Raw genomic sequence first — 15089 nt, 5'->3', positions numbered from 1 at the left:
TAGGTATTTTGATCTTTTAATTGACTTTGTAATTATTTTTATTTGCTAATATCTGCTTTTGATCATCTCAACTTGATTATGAATATAAAACAAGAACATTGTAGGGTCCCAGTACTAATATTAATGTTAAAAATCAATTATAAAGGTAAAATAATTAAATCCGTAGTCTTAGTCAAAATGACCAAATGGACTGTTAATAATAGTCACGACCACATTTTTAAAATAAAGAAAGTAATAGATAATTAATAATTAATAGATAATTAATAATTAATAATTAAAAGTCGCCTCGTCCTTTATTTTCAAACTTGAAACAGGAAACTAAGAATTAATTGTGAAGGGCCTTATCAATGATTATGCAGTATTACCATTTTCAATTATAGCTCATCAATTACACTAGTTAGAATTTGAAACTTTAAGAAGGTTCAATTACAACAGCGTTTGTGACAGCTATTTTGAGAGAGACAGAATAAACTAATAATTATTCATTTATTGGGAGCGTGATTAAAAGCTTTTAAAATTTATTTAATTTCTTTGATGAAAGGCATCAGGGCCAACAATCTGTAGAAGTTTTTACCCACATATTTATTTTATAATCGGGTAACCAATAATCGAAAGCGAGGGTATGCCAGGAAACTTAGAGTAATGGTTGCCTTTCCAGAGATTTATACTTTGAAATTTGTTTTACGCTCTCGGGATTTAGCACTCTTAATTGCAAAGTTAGTCTACCTGAAAATAATATGTTATATGTCCACCTATTTATATATTAGACTGAATTAATTAAACAACCAACATTACAGTTTAAACAAAATGGATTCACCTATTCATTCCAATTTATCCTTAATTAATTACTTATTAATTAATTAATGTATTTCTTACTTTCTTTCTTTACATGTTTATAATTAAATTATCTGTTTCCTTATCTACTTACTTACTGACTTTATTTAGATAAGTTATAATTACTCATTTTTACGTATTTACTTAAATTATTTATTTACTTATCCAATACTAACATGAAATTGAAATCACTCATTCATCATCATCATCAGTCGGCTGCGGAGCACGCTTGATGTTTAACGTGATATTCTGTAGCAAGATGTTGCAAAGGCATTGATCTTGTTTTTCATGTCCATGTTCAACAGCAACCAAAATATTCCCAATCATTTACCAACCCATGATACCAAGTATTTAATTAATTCTACCACTATGCCCTATAGCATAATTTATTTCTTGTATGTTCTCACATTTTTCGGTGACATCAAAGTCTAAAGCAGTATTCAGACTTTTTATTGTACGTGCAATATTGTATGCAACATATCTACGTTATTTAATCTATTGCCATTCTATTTCCAGTAATGTTTAAGTTCTAACGAATGTTTGATGACGTAAAATCGATAATATATTTCTACTAGATATTACATGTAACATATTATCGATTTTTCGTCATCAAACATTCGTTAGAACTTAAACATTACTGGAAATAGAATGGCAATAGATTAAATAACGTAGATATGTTGCATACAATATTGTACGTACAATACTCGGAGTCTGTGGAGCGCTTTAGCCTCTATTTGTATTGCTGCTTTAGTTTAACTATAGTTATCTCTTAATTGCTTGTCCATGTGATGACATCTCTTTTATCCTCTACAAATAGGCCCATGTCACTCTATCGATAGCACAAAAAACTTTTAAAAGCATAGGCGACGGAAGCGTGGGGGGGGGAGGATGGAATGGAGGGGACATCCCCCCTTAGAAATCCTAATAGAAGATAAAATAAAGCAACACTTGTCCTGTGCATCATTCTTGTTAGCACACAAAAAATAAATTTTGTTTTAGCACAATTTTTTTGTTTTGGGGCCAAAATAGGGTAAATGGCACAATTTTGTGGACTTCATGTACACTGACCCATCAAATACAGATATTTGCCATCATTTTGGGCAAAAATAGTCTGAAATTTAAAACATTTTTGGAGCGCTTTGTACGCAAATGTCCCAGCAAAATATGCTTTTTCCCATAAATTTTAATGCTTCCACTGATTCTGTTTAAAAGTCATATTGTTTTACGCTATGAGAATATTTTTATGTTATTCTATGCAAAGTAATGTTATTCTGGTAATGTAACTTTATAAAAAGGTTTGTTTTTGAGACATTTTAAGTTTATGTGATTTTTAAAAATTTATTTGGGTTTTTAAATTTTTCAGAATACTTTATGTATTAGTTATATTTTTTAAAAACAATTTACAGTTTTTCGCCAGCCCATTCGGGGCTGGTACCTGTTTCAGGTTTGGGGTCAGTTTACTCAAGAGATTATATTTTAGTGGTATTGGAATGACTTTTGTTTAAAACTTTTTGTGGTTGAATTTTTTTTGAAATATTTTAATTCGATTTGTAAGGAAAAGTAAGTATGTTTTGCAGTTTCAACGAGCAAAACGCAGTGAGTATTACCAAAGTTATGTTTGAACTAATTAATTATGACTTTAAAAGTTTAAAGGCCTAAATGTAACAATAATAGTTAATATATATAGCATCATATGGTCAGCAGAAGAAAATCTGACATCACCTATGATGTCATATCAGTGTCCTTGACCGGGGTCCTTACTCCTTGACCACTGAACAGCGTGATATCATGTTGATAACAGATCTATAGAATCAAAATCTTCATCATATCTCCTGATCATATCATTGATTCTCAACAATATGTGATCATATGGACCATATTGATGGGAAAGTAGTTATCTATCATATCCTGTGTCGTGTTATGGATAAAAATGACTCAAAATGTTATTGATGAAATGGTTGCTATCATAAACATCAGTTTTGTCTTTTCAACGGGAAAAATCCGATGCAAAATAAAGTTTTTAGGGCCTAGCTATAATATGGGCATAATTTATGCATATAGTATTGAACAATGTACCCCATTTGACATGCACTTATAGATAAATAAATTGTCTTACTTTATTAATTTAATAACTTCTTTATTATAAATAAAATGACACATAACTATTTGATTCATAAAATTACATTCAACAAAATGATTGAAGAGAAAACACACAAGGCACTAGGCAGACTGTTATAGAATGGAGTATGTAAGATGCCATGTCCATAGCTTCCATGAGGAGTTTCCGACTAGCAATCAACATGATCAGCACATTCAGAAAAACACAGTTTAAGAGTGAAGATTGTAGTGAGTAACCAGTCCTTTATAAATGTGCTGGCCACTATCTATTATAATATAGTAGGCTTAAACTATACATTGCGAATTAATTAAGTTATTTTAAAATAAAATGTACATGTAAGTTAACTCAAACCGGCAGTGTATATATCGAAAGCAGTGAAATCGGACATTCCTAAGCGAAGATATTGAGTTAAATAAGTTCTGGTATTACAAAATTGGAAATTGAGATATCGTGGGTAAAAAGCTGAAAAGACAAAAAAAACCAACGACAACAACAACAACAACAACAACAAAACAGACAGACCAGAACAATTTGGAGTACATGTAATGAATTAAAAGAGTTGACATGAGATTAGGAATTAATGTTTTCTGCTGTTTCAGTGTGCATGTTCTCATCGTTGATGGTTTGGTGGACTGTCATGTAGATGTAAGCGTGATCCTAAAAATGCCTTTCACATTGACCAAAACTAATTACAAGACCTCTTCTACATTGAGGCTGGCTTTCCCTTTTAAAGGGAATTTTTATTAGACCATTTTGTGTTTTTGTTATGTACTTTTACTTGTTTTGGTATCATTTTAGGTTATGTCCAACCTTCTTCTTGTTTTTTAATACATCCCGTAACTTCAGCATTTTGAACAACAATATTTTTTCCGGTTCTAGAATACCTATAGTAATCTAATTTGAATGTTTAACTGCTATTCACCCATTGCATGGTTCCACCATGTGTGAGGAGAGCCAGTGGCGTGCGGCCGTGCGCAGCACATTGAAAGTGGGGGGGGGCAGGGCAGGTTGTTCCTCCGAATGGAGTCTGATTAGGAGCAAATTTTGATGTTTTTAACGTTTTTCCCCCGAATGACCAACAAAAGTGGGGGAGAGCCTCAAACTGGCATCATGCATGAATGGGAATTGAACCAGTCATATAACATTGTGTAATTCTTCCTTTCATGTCATGCCAATTTCGAGGTTTTCCTTGCATCATGGCGGAACCGTGCAATAGGTGTATTAGAAATTAATGAAACTGTTATTTCCAAATTTCCAGAACAGCCCATTTACCATACCAGATAATTTGCAAGTGATTTGGTATTTATATGTATTGGTCACCTAAATAATGGTATATTTTTTATTTATACCGTGCATTGTTGGTCAAAGGTTAGGTACTCAATGCCGCCAACTCTAGATTATTAAAAGACGTACAGATATCACCCCAATAGGCAAGGTCCCTGTGCTTTCAGAATTCTTGCATATTAATAAATAAATAAATAAATTAGGGATGTTTGTTCTGTCCCCAATGTCTAACAACTTACACAGTGGCGGCACTAGGGAGGTATTACCCCCCCCCCCCCATATTTTGCTTGCCCCCCCCCTTTTAAAAGCCTTGTCAGCCTTACAAACCCAAAACTATGAAAATTTCAACTTTTTGTGGCAATTTTACACAAAATTTGTTGATTTTGTCCCCCTGAAATTTCAGCCGGTATAGGACACGATATTGCATCCAAACCCCCCTGGACTGCGCTTTAAATAATAGTCACAGGTGCAGAGTAAGCAAGGCAATTTTGTCTCTCAATTTGATTGGCCTTCATTATCAGATAATGCTGGAATTTGCCAGTTTCTGTACCCTCTGTTTATTATTAGTCTATGATCAACCTACACTTACTATAAATATTGACACTTTAAACTTGATCTCTGATCTTTAAAGTACAACTTGTTTGATCTGAGTCAATCAGTGAGTCAATAGTGGAAAAGTTAATTTGGAGTACTGACAAATAACTTTTCATTAATATTGAAAAGGTTTATATTAATTTGTGTCAAACATATTTCTTTACTCACCTGTTTATTAAGATTTAAAAGAATTGTCAAACAAATATTGATAATGTGGTCATACTAAGGAACAAAATTCCAGTGAATTGAGTACTTTGTCCTGGCTGTGGAAACAGGGTCCAAAAGGGACTGCTTTGTCATATGTCACCTGAAAATTTGCTACCTCCCCCCCCCCACTTTTTTTTTCATGGGTTCATTTGGGGGTAGGGAGAACATGAGGTTACCCCCTTGGAGTCAGAAATTTAAGCAAATAAGGGGGGGGGGTGTCAACATTGCCACTTTTCACCTCATCTGAACAGGTTTTCTATGTGCTCTCTCTTTTTTATGTACTTTTTCTTTCCCCGTTTTTTTTCAAGAGGGGATATATCTACCCCTGATCCTCCTCAACACCTTATTGCTGGTTACGCCCCTGAGGAACCGGATACCAACTTTGATCATTTATATAATAAAATAAATGGCAGCACCACAAACAATTTTCAGGGGGGCAAGAGGGAGCAAAGCGAATTTCAGGAGGGGTAAAATCAACAAATTTTGAACAAAATTGCCACAAAATGTAGGCATTTTTTTTAATTTTGGGTTTTTACTGGGGCATCATTGGGGTGCATGCAATGGAGTTCTGACTGGGGCCATTTGCTCCCCTGCAGGGCCCTCGGGCAGTGCCACTACTGAAAAATTATAAAGGATACAATTCCATAATCATAATGAGTTCCTTCTTTGTCTCATATGCATCTATTAGGTTAATCAGCCTCTTGTGATCCAGTACTGCCATCACTTTCACCTCTCTTCTAATCTCTGTCCAGCGGCCTTGCTTGACCGTGATGAATTTTGCTGCCAACATATCTCCAGTTTCGTGGGACACACATCTCTTGACCACACCATATGCACCCCTGATAAAAAATATAAAGTAAGGAAACAGTGCACAAGGATTAATGATGATAATAATAATACACAGGCTTTTATAAAGCGCCATTTCAGGTGATCACAGCGCATGAAACAATATACATAAAAAACACATCAACAATAAGATAAATGAAGCAAAAAAGCAACATGATACAACGCAACTATAATTGTGGAGCCGGTGGATCTTATGGTTTAATGCTATTATACAACCTCGTTTCATTTTTGGACACACCACCCTGTATTCAGTGATTTGCTCATTCGCATGATTGTATAAATCATCAAAATTTAGATTTGGGCACCTTTGCTAGTGTCCGGGGGGCACTATAGTGTCAAGAGGGGGTATCAGGCACGTCCGAGGACTCTCAAAAGCACCCTAAACAAGTATTTCCGAGACTGAAATTTTCCCCCTAAACAAGTATAAGTTGCACGATTTGCTACCCTAAACAAGTAGTTGTCTTTTCCCCAACCCTAAACAAGTAATTGATGCAATTATTACCCCTGAACAAGTAAACACACAGAACCCAGGCGGCGAGTGGCATGATAGGGCTAGCAATTTGTGGCAAGCCGTCTGAATTTTGAGCCATACAAGTTTACGTGGTGCTAAAGCTTACCTCAAAGTTCATGCAGTATGTTTTTTGGGCCAATAATTTCCCCTTTTTGGATCACAGGTCCAACCCTTTTTATTGAAATATTGTAGAATTTATTCTTTGGGATTGGGATGTACCCATTTCTCCACATATCCAAGAGAATTTTGAACTGCAAGTCCAACATAAATTACGACCATGGCGATCGATTGCAAACCACACATTGAAGTTGGAAGAAGGCGGCAAACACGGCCAGTTTAGCTTGGTTTATTTCCTAATTTCGTCTCAATTTAAAACATCCTAGAGCATTAATTATCATACTGGATTTAGTGGTAAACCCAACCAAAATCCTGAAACTCATTGATTTATATCTTAAGAAAGCCAAAATAGTTCCAAATTATTCAATCGTTGTGTTTGTAAATACCCCGGTAAAATTTCACACATGTCAAAAGTTCATTGACACAGCTTGTTTACAAACCTAGAAGTTCGTGGTTGCTTTGTTGCTCCTTTAGACCATGTTCCGATCAACCAAGTTTTCTGGGCTGGAAGCCACCGAGACTATGAATATAATCAGGTTCGGCCAATCAGAAATCCTCTTATATTTTCCTCATAATTTATTGACTCCACAGTTAAGAAAAAGCATGCTGATTGGTTGTATATTCTGAACAAGTTGTGACCTCGTCCGGGGACCTCGTGTTTAGTATGCTAGCTGGGCCAGTATAGGGATCTGTCATCTCTGACAGCTAAAAGATGGCTTTTAACTGCTTTTGGGGTGTAGGAAGAAGACACTTTCCTTTCACTTTTCATGAGTGAAGGAGAAAGCACAAAATCCAAAACTTGGCAAAACTACCCTAAGTACGTAAGAGCTCCAAAAACATACCCTTTTACACCAATTTTACATGAATTTGATACCCTATTCACGTTACGCACGCACGTAACGTACACAAGACTGAAAAAATACCCTTTTTACGTGAATTTACGGACGCGCCTGATACCCCCCTTCACCATTACAGTGGCCCCCCCGGCCGGGGCTAGTGTCAAAGATGTGATAACATAGCCGGCTAGTGGTTAGGCCGAAAACAGTGTATAATGACAAAATAAGACATTTTATGAATCTGTAATTTTTATTAGCTACATGTATTTGAATGAAGCTTCAACTGTTTTCAATACTGCTGGGGTTTTTTTTGTTGTCAAATTTCATTTCATTTCATTCATTTCAAAAATACCTAATGACAATGTTAATGACTTACCCTTAACTTTTAAGGCAATTATACACATTTTGTATTTTTCACACTTTTTTTTGTACTTTGTACGAATAGTATCAAAAGCACGATTGACAGTTAAAATGAACAAATCTCTATGATCCTTTAAAAAGCACAGTTTGAAGTACATTATTTAAGCTTACTGACCACATAGATGAATGCCCTTTTGCAAGTGACAGGCTCTACCTTACTCTATATGGCAACCATTTGTTTTGTGATGATTGAAGCAAAGTGCATAAGAAGAGCTGTATGAGAAAATACTGATTTTAAAGAAAACCAGTAGGCTAAGGCAACAAAAAAACATTGTTCTACAGGTACCGGGTGTGGACGGACCTTTGAAGCAGGGTCGGTCAGTCAGTTGCTTTTTTCCCCTAAAAATCAGGAAAATTTGTAAATAAATCTTTTGCCATTTTATCCATCACACTGCTCACATTTTTTCAGTCAAAATGAATCTATCTACTTTTTCCCCAAAACAGGTGATTTTATATTAATACAGAAATGTCTGTCAACTTTAATTCACTGTTGGCCACCAAACAACTGATTTTACATACATACTGCAAAAAACAATCCCAAAATGGAAAATCTGTGTTGGCTGGGCCCTTAGAATAGGCTTTTTCCCCTGTTATCTTACTGCTAGATTTCACAACCACACAAATATATCATATATATCACCTTGACTTGTTTTTCTTCTTTCCTCTTTTATTTTCCGTCCTTTTCTTTTCCATTTTGTCATTAGCTCAACTTGCAGCACATATTTCAGCACCATCTCTTTAAATCTTAAGCTCTCCCTTTCCAAGCTTAACCTTTTCAGTAACCGCAATTATTACAAACTGAGGGCATACATGGCGTCAACAAGTGAATGGGAAAACATGTAGTACCATATTCAACCTAATCAGTGCCCTGGATGCATAAGTAAGTCATTTTCAGAAGGCGCTTATTAAAATTATAAAATGAAAGTTACAAATGGAAATTTTCATGCTAAAACATTCAAAAAACATTGTATCTGAAGTCAAAATCATCATAATCCTAAACGAGAAAGTTTAGAAGGTCATTTTATTCCACGGACATCTGGTGTGTTGAGGGGCACTTAGACAGTTGTCACAAGAACACTTACATTGGGGCACTTATTAGGGAATGGTGCTTATTAGGTTGTCAGTAATACTATGAGGGTAGGAGTTAAACCACAAATTGCTAAGTTTGATAGCAGTTGAGTGCTATGAACGTGACTGTCATTCACTCGGTCGGACATCCGGGAACATTGAGCCTTCGTCCCCTTTGCACAAGCGCGCACATAGCAACCAGCTCGAGAAAGGGGAACTGCACATGCGCACACTGGTTTTACAAGGCTATTTCCCCTTTGTGACGTCAGCCCGACCAAGAGAATACATATATTGCCATGTGTGTGGGGGTGTGTGTGGTGAGGGGGGTGTGTACCATCAATTTTTTCCATGTTGCCAATGCATTGCAGAGATGGCCACCCCATAAGCTGACTCTAACACCAGTCTTTCAAGCCACAACTGCATGGACAGTAGCCATGATCACACAGGAGCTTACCTCCTTGTTACCGTAATACGGAGGTAGTGCAAGGTCATAACTTTCTCTGTGGTAAATCTTCTGTGTTAAGCTTCGCGTTAGTTAACACGATACTTGTTCAGACGGGCGCTAACCTCAGAGGTAGCTTCATGTTAGCTTAACATGAACTTACCTCTAAGCCCGTCTGAACACGGCTAGTGTAGTACAGCACTGACATTGCCCTAGGCCAATTGGGGAGGGGTTCATAGGTTTAATTACCTTCCCAGTTCTGCCAGTATCTCATATTCATTTTCAACTTTGACATCCCTTTTGATTGTAACTCTCTGTTTCAGTGCATTATCTTCAGGTTCTGTCGAGAATAAGAAGAAACATACATAATATTGTAAAGTGAATAATAGCAAATAGCTCATAAAACATTGTAAAAAAGCTCAGTCCTGAGAACAACCTAATCATAGATTATGCTTATCCTCAAAATATTTCAATTGTCACAAACATGTGTGATATTTTTGGATGCAAAAAAAAATCAAATTTGTTTGATGTTTTCTGCCCTGGAAACCTGTGCTAGCTTCCAAATTCACCATTCTGATCATGCGGATCTCGATCGCAGGCACAATTGGTTAACTCAGTGAAATGGAAATTTAAAATTTCAGAACTGAAGTTAAATGTATCACAGCATTTAAGGTGTACTAGTAATGATCGGTAGATCTTTCTAGATATGAATTTAAATATTAATTATGATTTATAATCATTTTGGATGTAAAATATCTGGATGACCATCGGACAAGTGCATAGCTCATCTTGGTTGTCCTCAGTGAACAAGATGACAAGTGGATAAGTGTTTTTTGAACACTGCTGCCCTCCCCCAGGATGGCCACTCAAGTTGCTCAAGAATTATGGGTCCTTTTCAGAATATGAGCTAGAATCGTGTGAGTCCCATTTAGGGGGTTAAAAACACCTGTTTTCAAGAAAAAGGGTATAGTTTTCAAACTTCTAGTTGGTGCGTATAGGAGTTATTTTAATGATCTCGCTATTTCACAAAGCATGTTTCCCTGGTGTGTTTACTCGGCTCAACATCACCCAAACATAGATATTAGAAAACTATCATGGAACAAAAAGTGTTTATTTTATCAAAAACCTGTAAGGGTGGTTGGTACCTTTCAGATAAAATCCTGCTTAGGGGTATCTTTCAGGTACAATCCTGAAACTGTGCTACATTCCTGCTTAGGGTTGTTTCTTGCTCAAAAGGGCAACTCCTGTTTAGGGTATATGTTTCGAAAATATTTGGTCACACATGTGTACACTGTGAAACTTGAGTGGCCCTCTGCCCCCCCCCCACCATCTGCTACAGTGGCATAGCGAGGGGTGGGAAAAGAAAATTTTCAGAAAATTTTCAGGGACAAAATGGGGACGGTAAAGAGCAAAATGACCAAAAATGGGACAAAAAATTGACAAATGGGGACGAAAAACTGACTTTGCCCCCTAAATGGAGACGAAAATTTGGCTTTGCCCCTAACACCAAAATCCTGGCTATGCCACTGATCTGCTATATAGTTGTATACAAGATTGGTAATCCTACTTACCAACAACAAACACCCTTGCAGTATTAGTTTCCTCCCCTGCCATATTGATAGCTGTTAAGGTATACTCGCCATCATCCTCTGGTACACATTTATCTATCAGTAGAGACACCATGTCCTCACCCTCAAACAAGAAATCAACCTGGTGTCAAAAATATTAATAGTAAAAGGAAAAGAAATTAAATTTAAGATAGAACTATTTTGTATTTTGTGATCCTAGCATTCTCTTTTTATGACATTTTTCAGTAGATATATCTACGAAAAAAGCTTATTCCCACAATTTCAGTTGATTCTAATTTTGCGTTTGCGAGTTATGCATGATTATGTGTATTACACTGCTCCATAGGCCAATGTGTTGAATTATGTTCTAGTGTACCGAAACGTAATTCAAATTTGGGGATATTTTTGCTAAAATAATTAATCTGCAAGTTTTTTGTACATAAACATTCCAAGATATACTGTACGATTAAAATGGGCAGAAAATAATAAAGAAAATTACAAAATGCAAAATGTGGTGTCATTTTAAAACTTGCAAACGACTTCAGAGCAGAAATACTGAACTCAAAATTGACTTCACCAGCAAAGTCCCCCCTTTTGACTGTATCACAATATAAATGTCCATTTTTACAGCAGTCTATATCCCAAATATCATACCCTTATGGCAATATCAGTCACAAAAATAAACTTCCGATAAAAATAGCCAATAAATTCACAAGATACTGTGATATAACTTGAGAATAGGGAAAAATAAATTATGCTGAGAGAAATAACACAAGGATATCCATCGAGGATAAAAAAGAATCGGTAACATTTTATAAAATCATATAAAATGGTTGATAAACCCCTAAAACCGTTTTTTGTGTCTCAGATATATTGCACTGAAAATATGAAAAAAATATGTCAACTCAGTGTCTAGCTTATTAATTGATTGAAGTTACGACTAAAGTAACACCAGCGTGTCCAGGATCTGTTCCTGCGGCTCAGAGGGGCTTTCAGAGTTATGCGGAGTCCGAAGTTTTCCATTTTACGGAAAACGGAAAAAAATCACGGAAAATGACATTTTTTATGATGTGACAAAAATTGTTAAAAGATAAGAGAAATAAATGTTAAAAACAATCATGAGTTGTGTGTATGATAAAAATACTGTTTAATAATACCGAAATAAAGGTATATTACCAAGGCATGAACCCCCTATATCCTCCAAACATCATAAATAGTCAGCCTATTATCGTAAGGATATTCCAATACTGATCGCGATATTGAACACTTTATTGTGACATTAATATCATTGTTTATACATTTTAAGCTTTATTCATGACACGGATTTACAAATTTTACAACACGGAAAATGGATTTTAGAAAACGGTAAACTTTGGACTCTAGCTTAATGGCTAAAATCCCCAAAAAACAGCTGATTTTACATGATTTTTAACAAAGTGCGGGGGGCTTCAGCACCCAAAGCACCCCCCTGGATACGACACTGAGTAAATATTCAAAATGTGAAAATCTGACATATGTGGGGAATAGTGATGGATCATTGAATGTCAATTTCAATTCAAATAAATGAAATGGGCTATTCCAGTTAAAATCCATACACCTATGGAAGACATCACCTTAAGCTCTCACACAGGGGGTGTAGATTTCAAATGGAGCCACCCATTCAAGTAACTCCATTTGAAATTCACACTCCCTGTGTATAAGGTCATGTCTCCCACAGTGGGTGTATGGATTTCAACTGGAACAGCCCAGTCCACTTTAAATATCTAATGAATAAATCAACAGAAAATGATTACTTAAATTATTAAATTAACATGCAGGCACAGATGAATCAATTGTTGCCATGACAACACTAAACAGAAATGGGTCATATCTATAATTGTCTGATACAGATATAATAATGAATTATTTAATTCATCTGAATGAGTAAATTTATCTCATAATTACATCTCCTTTGATATTCTGTAATTAACAGGTATCAACACAGCATGATGTGCCGGGGGGTACTCAGGACAAATGACCATATGGGGACGTGCCGCAAACATGCATGGGTAGCATGTTCAGCCTTTTGGTATATCAATAACCCCTTTTTCTAAGCCAATTTTGGTATATGGATGGGTTCTTTTTTCAAAATTTTCTCAATTTTTTCAGAATATAGCCCAATTTTGCCACAATCTAGCCAAAATTTTCAAAATTTCCCAAACTTTTGTGGAACTAACACAATTTGGGTTCAATTCGGTCAAAAATTTTGACTTTTGGTATATCCATGAGTCCAAATTGCTTGAAAAATTGGTATACTATATGATGATGCATCCACTTTCAAATTCTCAGCGGCACACCCCTACCAAAACCAAACTTGAGTCCTCCTTCCCTCGGATGATGTGCCAGACAAGGAACAATGTAAGCCTACAAGTAAATATGAAATCAGCAAACCTGATGGATGAAAATATTACTCTTGTATAATTAATTTTTACAAGAAGCCAGAATATAGTTACATTTGAAAAACATACTCCCTCTGTGAAAGATATTTCCAAAATCTTCCACAGGGGTAGTATGAATTTTAAATGCAATAGCCAAATACATGCTTGAGACTTACCCCTTCTCCTGGTTGTAATGGCTGATCATCTTTATACCATATTATATCTGGTTCTGGGATGCCATCTAAACGACAGTCTAATCTGAGAGGTTCACCAACGGTTGCCATGGTATCTTGGAATCGAACAAGGAAAGTCGGTTTTTCTGTATGCAAAGACATGAAATAGAATATTGTTAGGAAAAATTATACCTACAACTCCCTTTACTATATACCGCATTATGTGTAGTGCAGTCAGTGATGTCATCGTATGAAAGTCATCGTATGAAAGTCATGTGTAATTAGCTCCATAGCGACACTCTCAATTTCTCTTAAATTTCTACTTTTTGCATGAATGTAATGCCCAATGGCATACTAAGCCTGAAGTGCTTTAATTACAGTAAAATTTAAGTTTTTATAATAAATCCAAAGATCTCCGGTTTTATTCCAAGTTCGCCGATCGACCGATGGCTGACACATCTCGTGCATGTGTATCATTCAGACGTATAAAACTGTTTGTTTATTGCTATTCATCTTATTTATACATCCCATCTGCATGAAGCTCAATAACGATTGGCAAGCTAATACCCCGGGGCATATCAAAAATTTTTGGTGGGTATGTTCCCCTGGAATTTTGAGGTGGTGGGTCTTTGGGAGCTGAAGGCGTACCAGTAAAAGGGGGTCTTTTGGAGCTGTGAACAAGTAAAATGGGGACTTTTGGAGCTGCGAACAGTCAAAATCTAGGGTCTTTCTTGGGTTTCTGGTTGAGAATCGCCTGAAAAAACCAGAAATATGCAAATGAGCAATTTTGGAGTCTTTTAGAGCTGAAATATCAACATCAAGGGTCTTTCAGAACTCTCAATTTGGTCAAATATAGCAGGTCTTTCAGAGCTGCGAAATCCAAAAAGGGGGTCTTTCTGGGGGAACCTACCTGTATGGTCATTTGTGTTAAGTCAGTGCCCCCCTCCCCAGGGCTAATACACACATTGACGATAATTATAAGCGCTGGAATGATATAGCAATTTTCTTTGTTTTGCCTCATTTGAAATATAATGTGATCAGTGAAAAGTAACATTTTGGGGAAAGTAAATAGTAATCTATGATTTTGAAATTGCAAGTTATTGCTTTCGCCAGTGTTTTGAGAGTGAACCCTCGCATTTTGAGGCCAGTGAAATGTGCAATGACGTCACTGACTGAAATTGAGTAATACAAAAATTTGATTGTTATTCCCTAATGATCTTAGTGCAGCCAAATGAATAAAATGTCTGGGTATAAAAAAAAAATAAAACATCAGTAATCCTCAGTAGTAATTTCCTACTTAATGTACCTGAACTACTCCTATTTCCAGATAATTGCAGAATTAATCATTATTCGCTGTCGTAGTGCACGTTAGAATATGACCGTTGCTAGGTCAACTGGATCACGCTGGCTTTGTTACGAACCACTGATCGAAATGATCACAACACAAAGCCTATGGCATATCAAAATTCGGAACAGGTGTATGAGCCTAGGCTTGGATCAGTAACCATTGGTTACTAACGTGCACTACGACAGCGAATTACAAATACAAATTTTAATATATACCTGAACAAATTTGGTATGCTATACTATAAATATATACTAATATACTGCCATGGGAGGCTCTAATTATAAGCTATATGGGCAAGGAGGGGA

At 36.0% G+C, this 15089-nt stretch overlaps 1 protein-coding gene across 4 annotated transcripts in view; it reads right to left on the bottom strand.

The window, feature by feature from the left end:
- LOC140168200 (protein Obscurin-like) overlaps positions 1 to 15089 on the bottom strand; it is a 241289-nt gene that overhangs the window by 22336 nt on the left and 203864 nt on the right. For all 4 annotated transcript variants that reach the window (XM_072191532.1, XM_072191531.1, XM_072191533.1 and 1 more), the window contains 4 exons: positions 13440 to 13582; positions 10850 to 10988; positions 9528 to 9618; positions 5677 to 5877 (listed from right to left, as the gene is read on the bottom strand). In XM_072191532.1, coding sequence (XP_072047633.1) covers positions 5677 to 5877; positions 9528 to 9618; positions 10850 to 10988; positions 13440 to 13582 — 574 coding nt within the window. The remainder of the gene's footprint in view (positions 1 to 5676; positions 5878 to 9527; positions 9619 to 10849; positions 10989 to 13439; positions 13583 to 15089) is intronic.

Source organism: Amphiura filiformis, chromosome 13, assembly GCF_039555335.1.
Source record: "Amphiura filiformis chromosome 13, Afil_fr2py, whole genome shotgun sequence".
Lineage (NCBI taxonomy): Eukaryota > Metazoa > Echinodermata > Ophiuroidea > Amphilepidida > Amphiuridae > Amphiura > Amphiura filiformis.
This window is presented reverse-complemented; position numbering and strand designations above follow the sequence as displayed.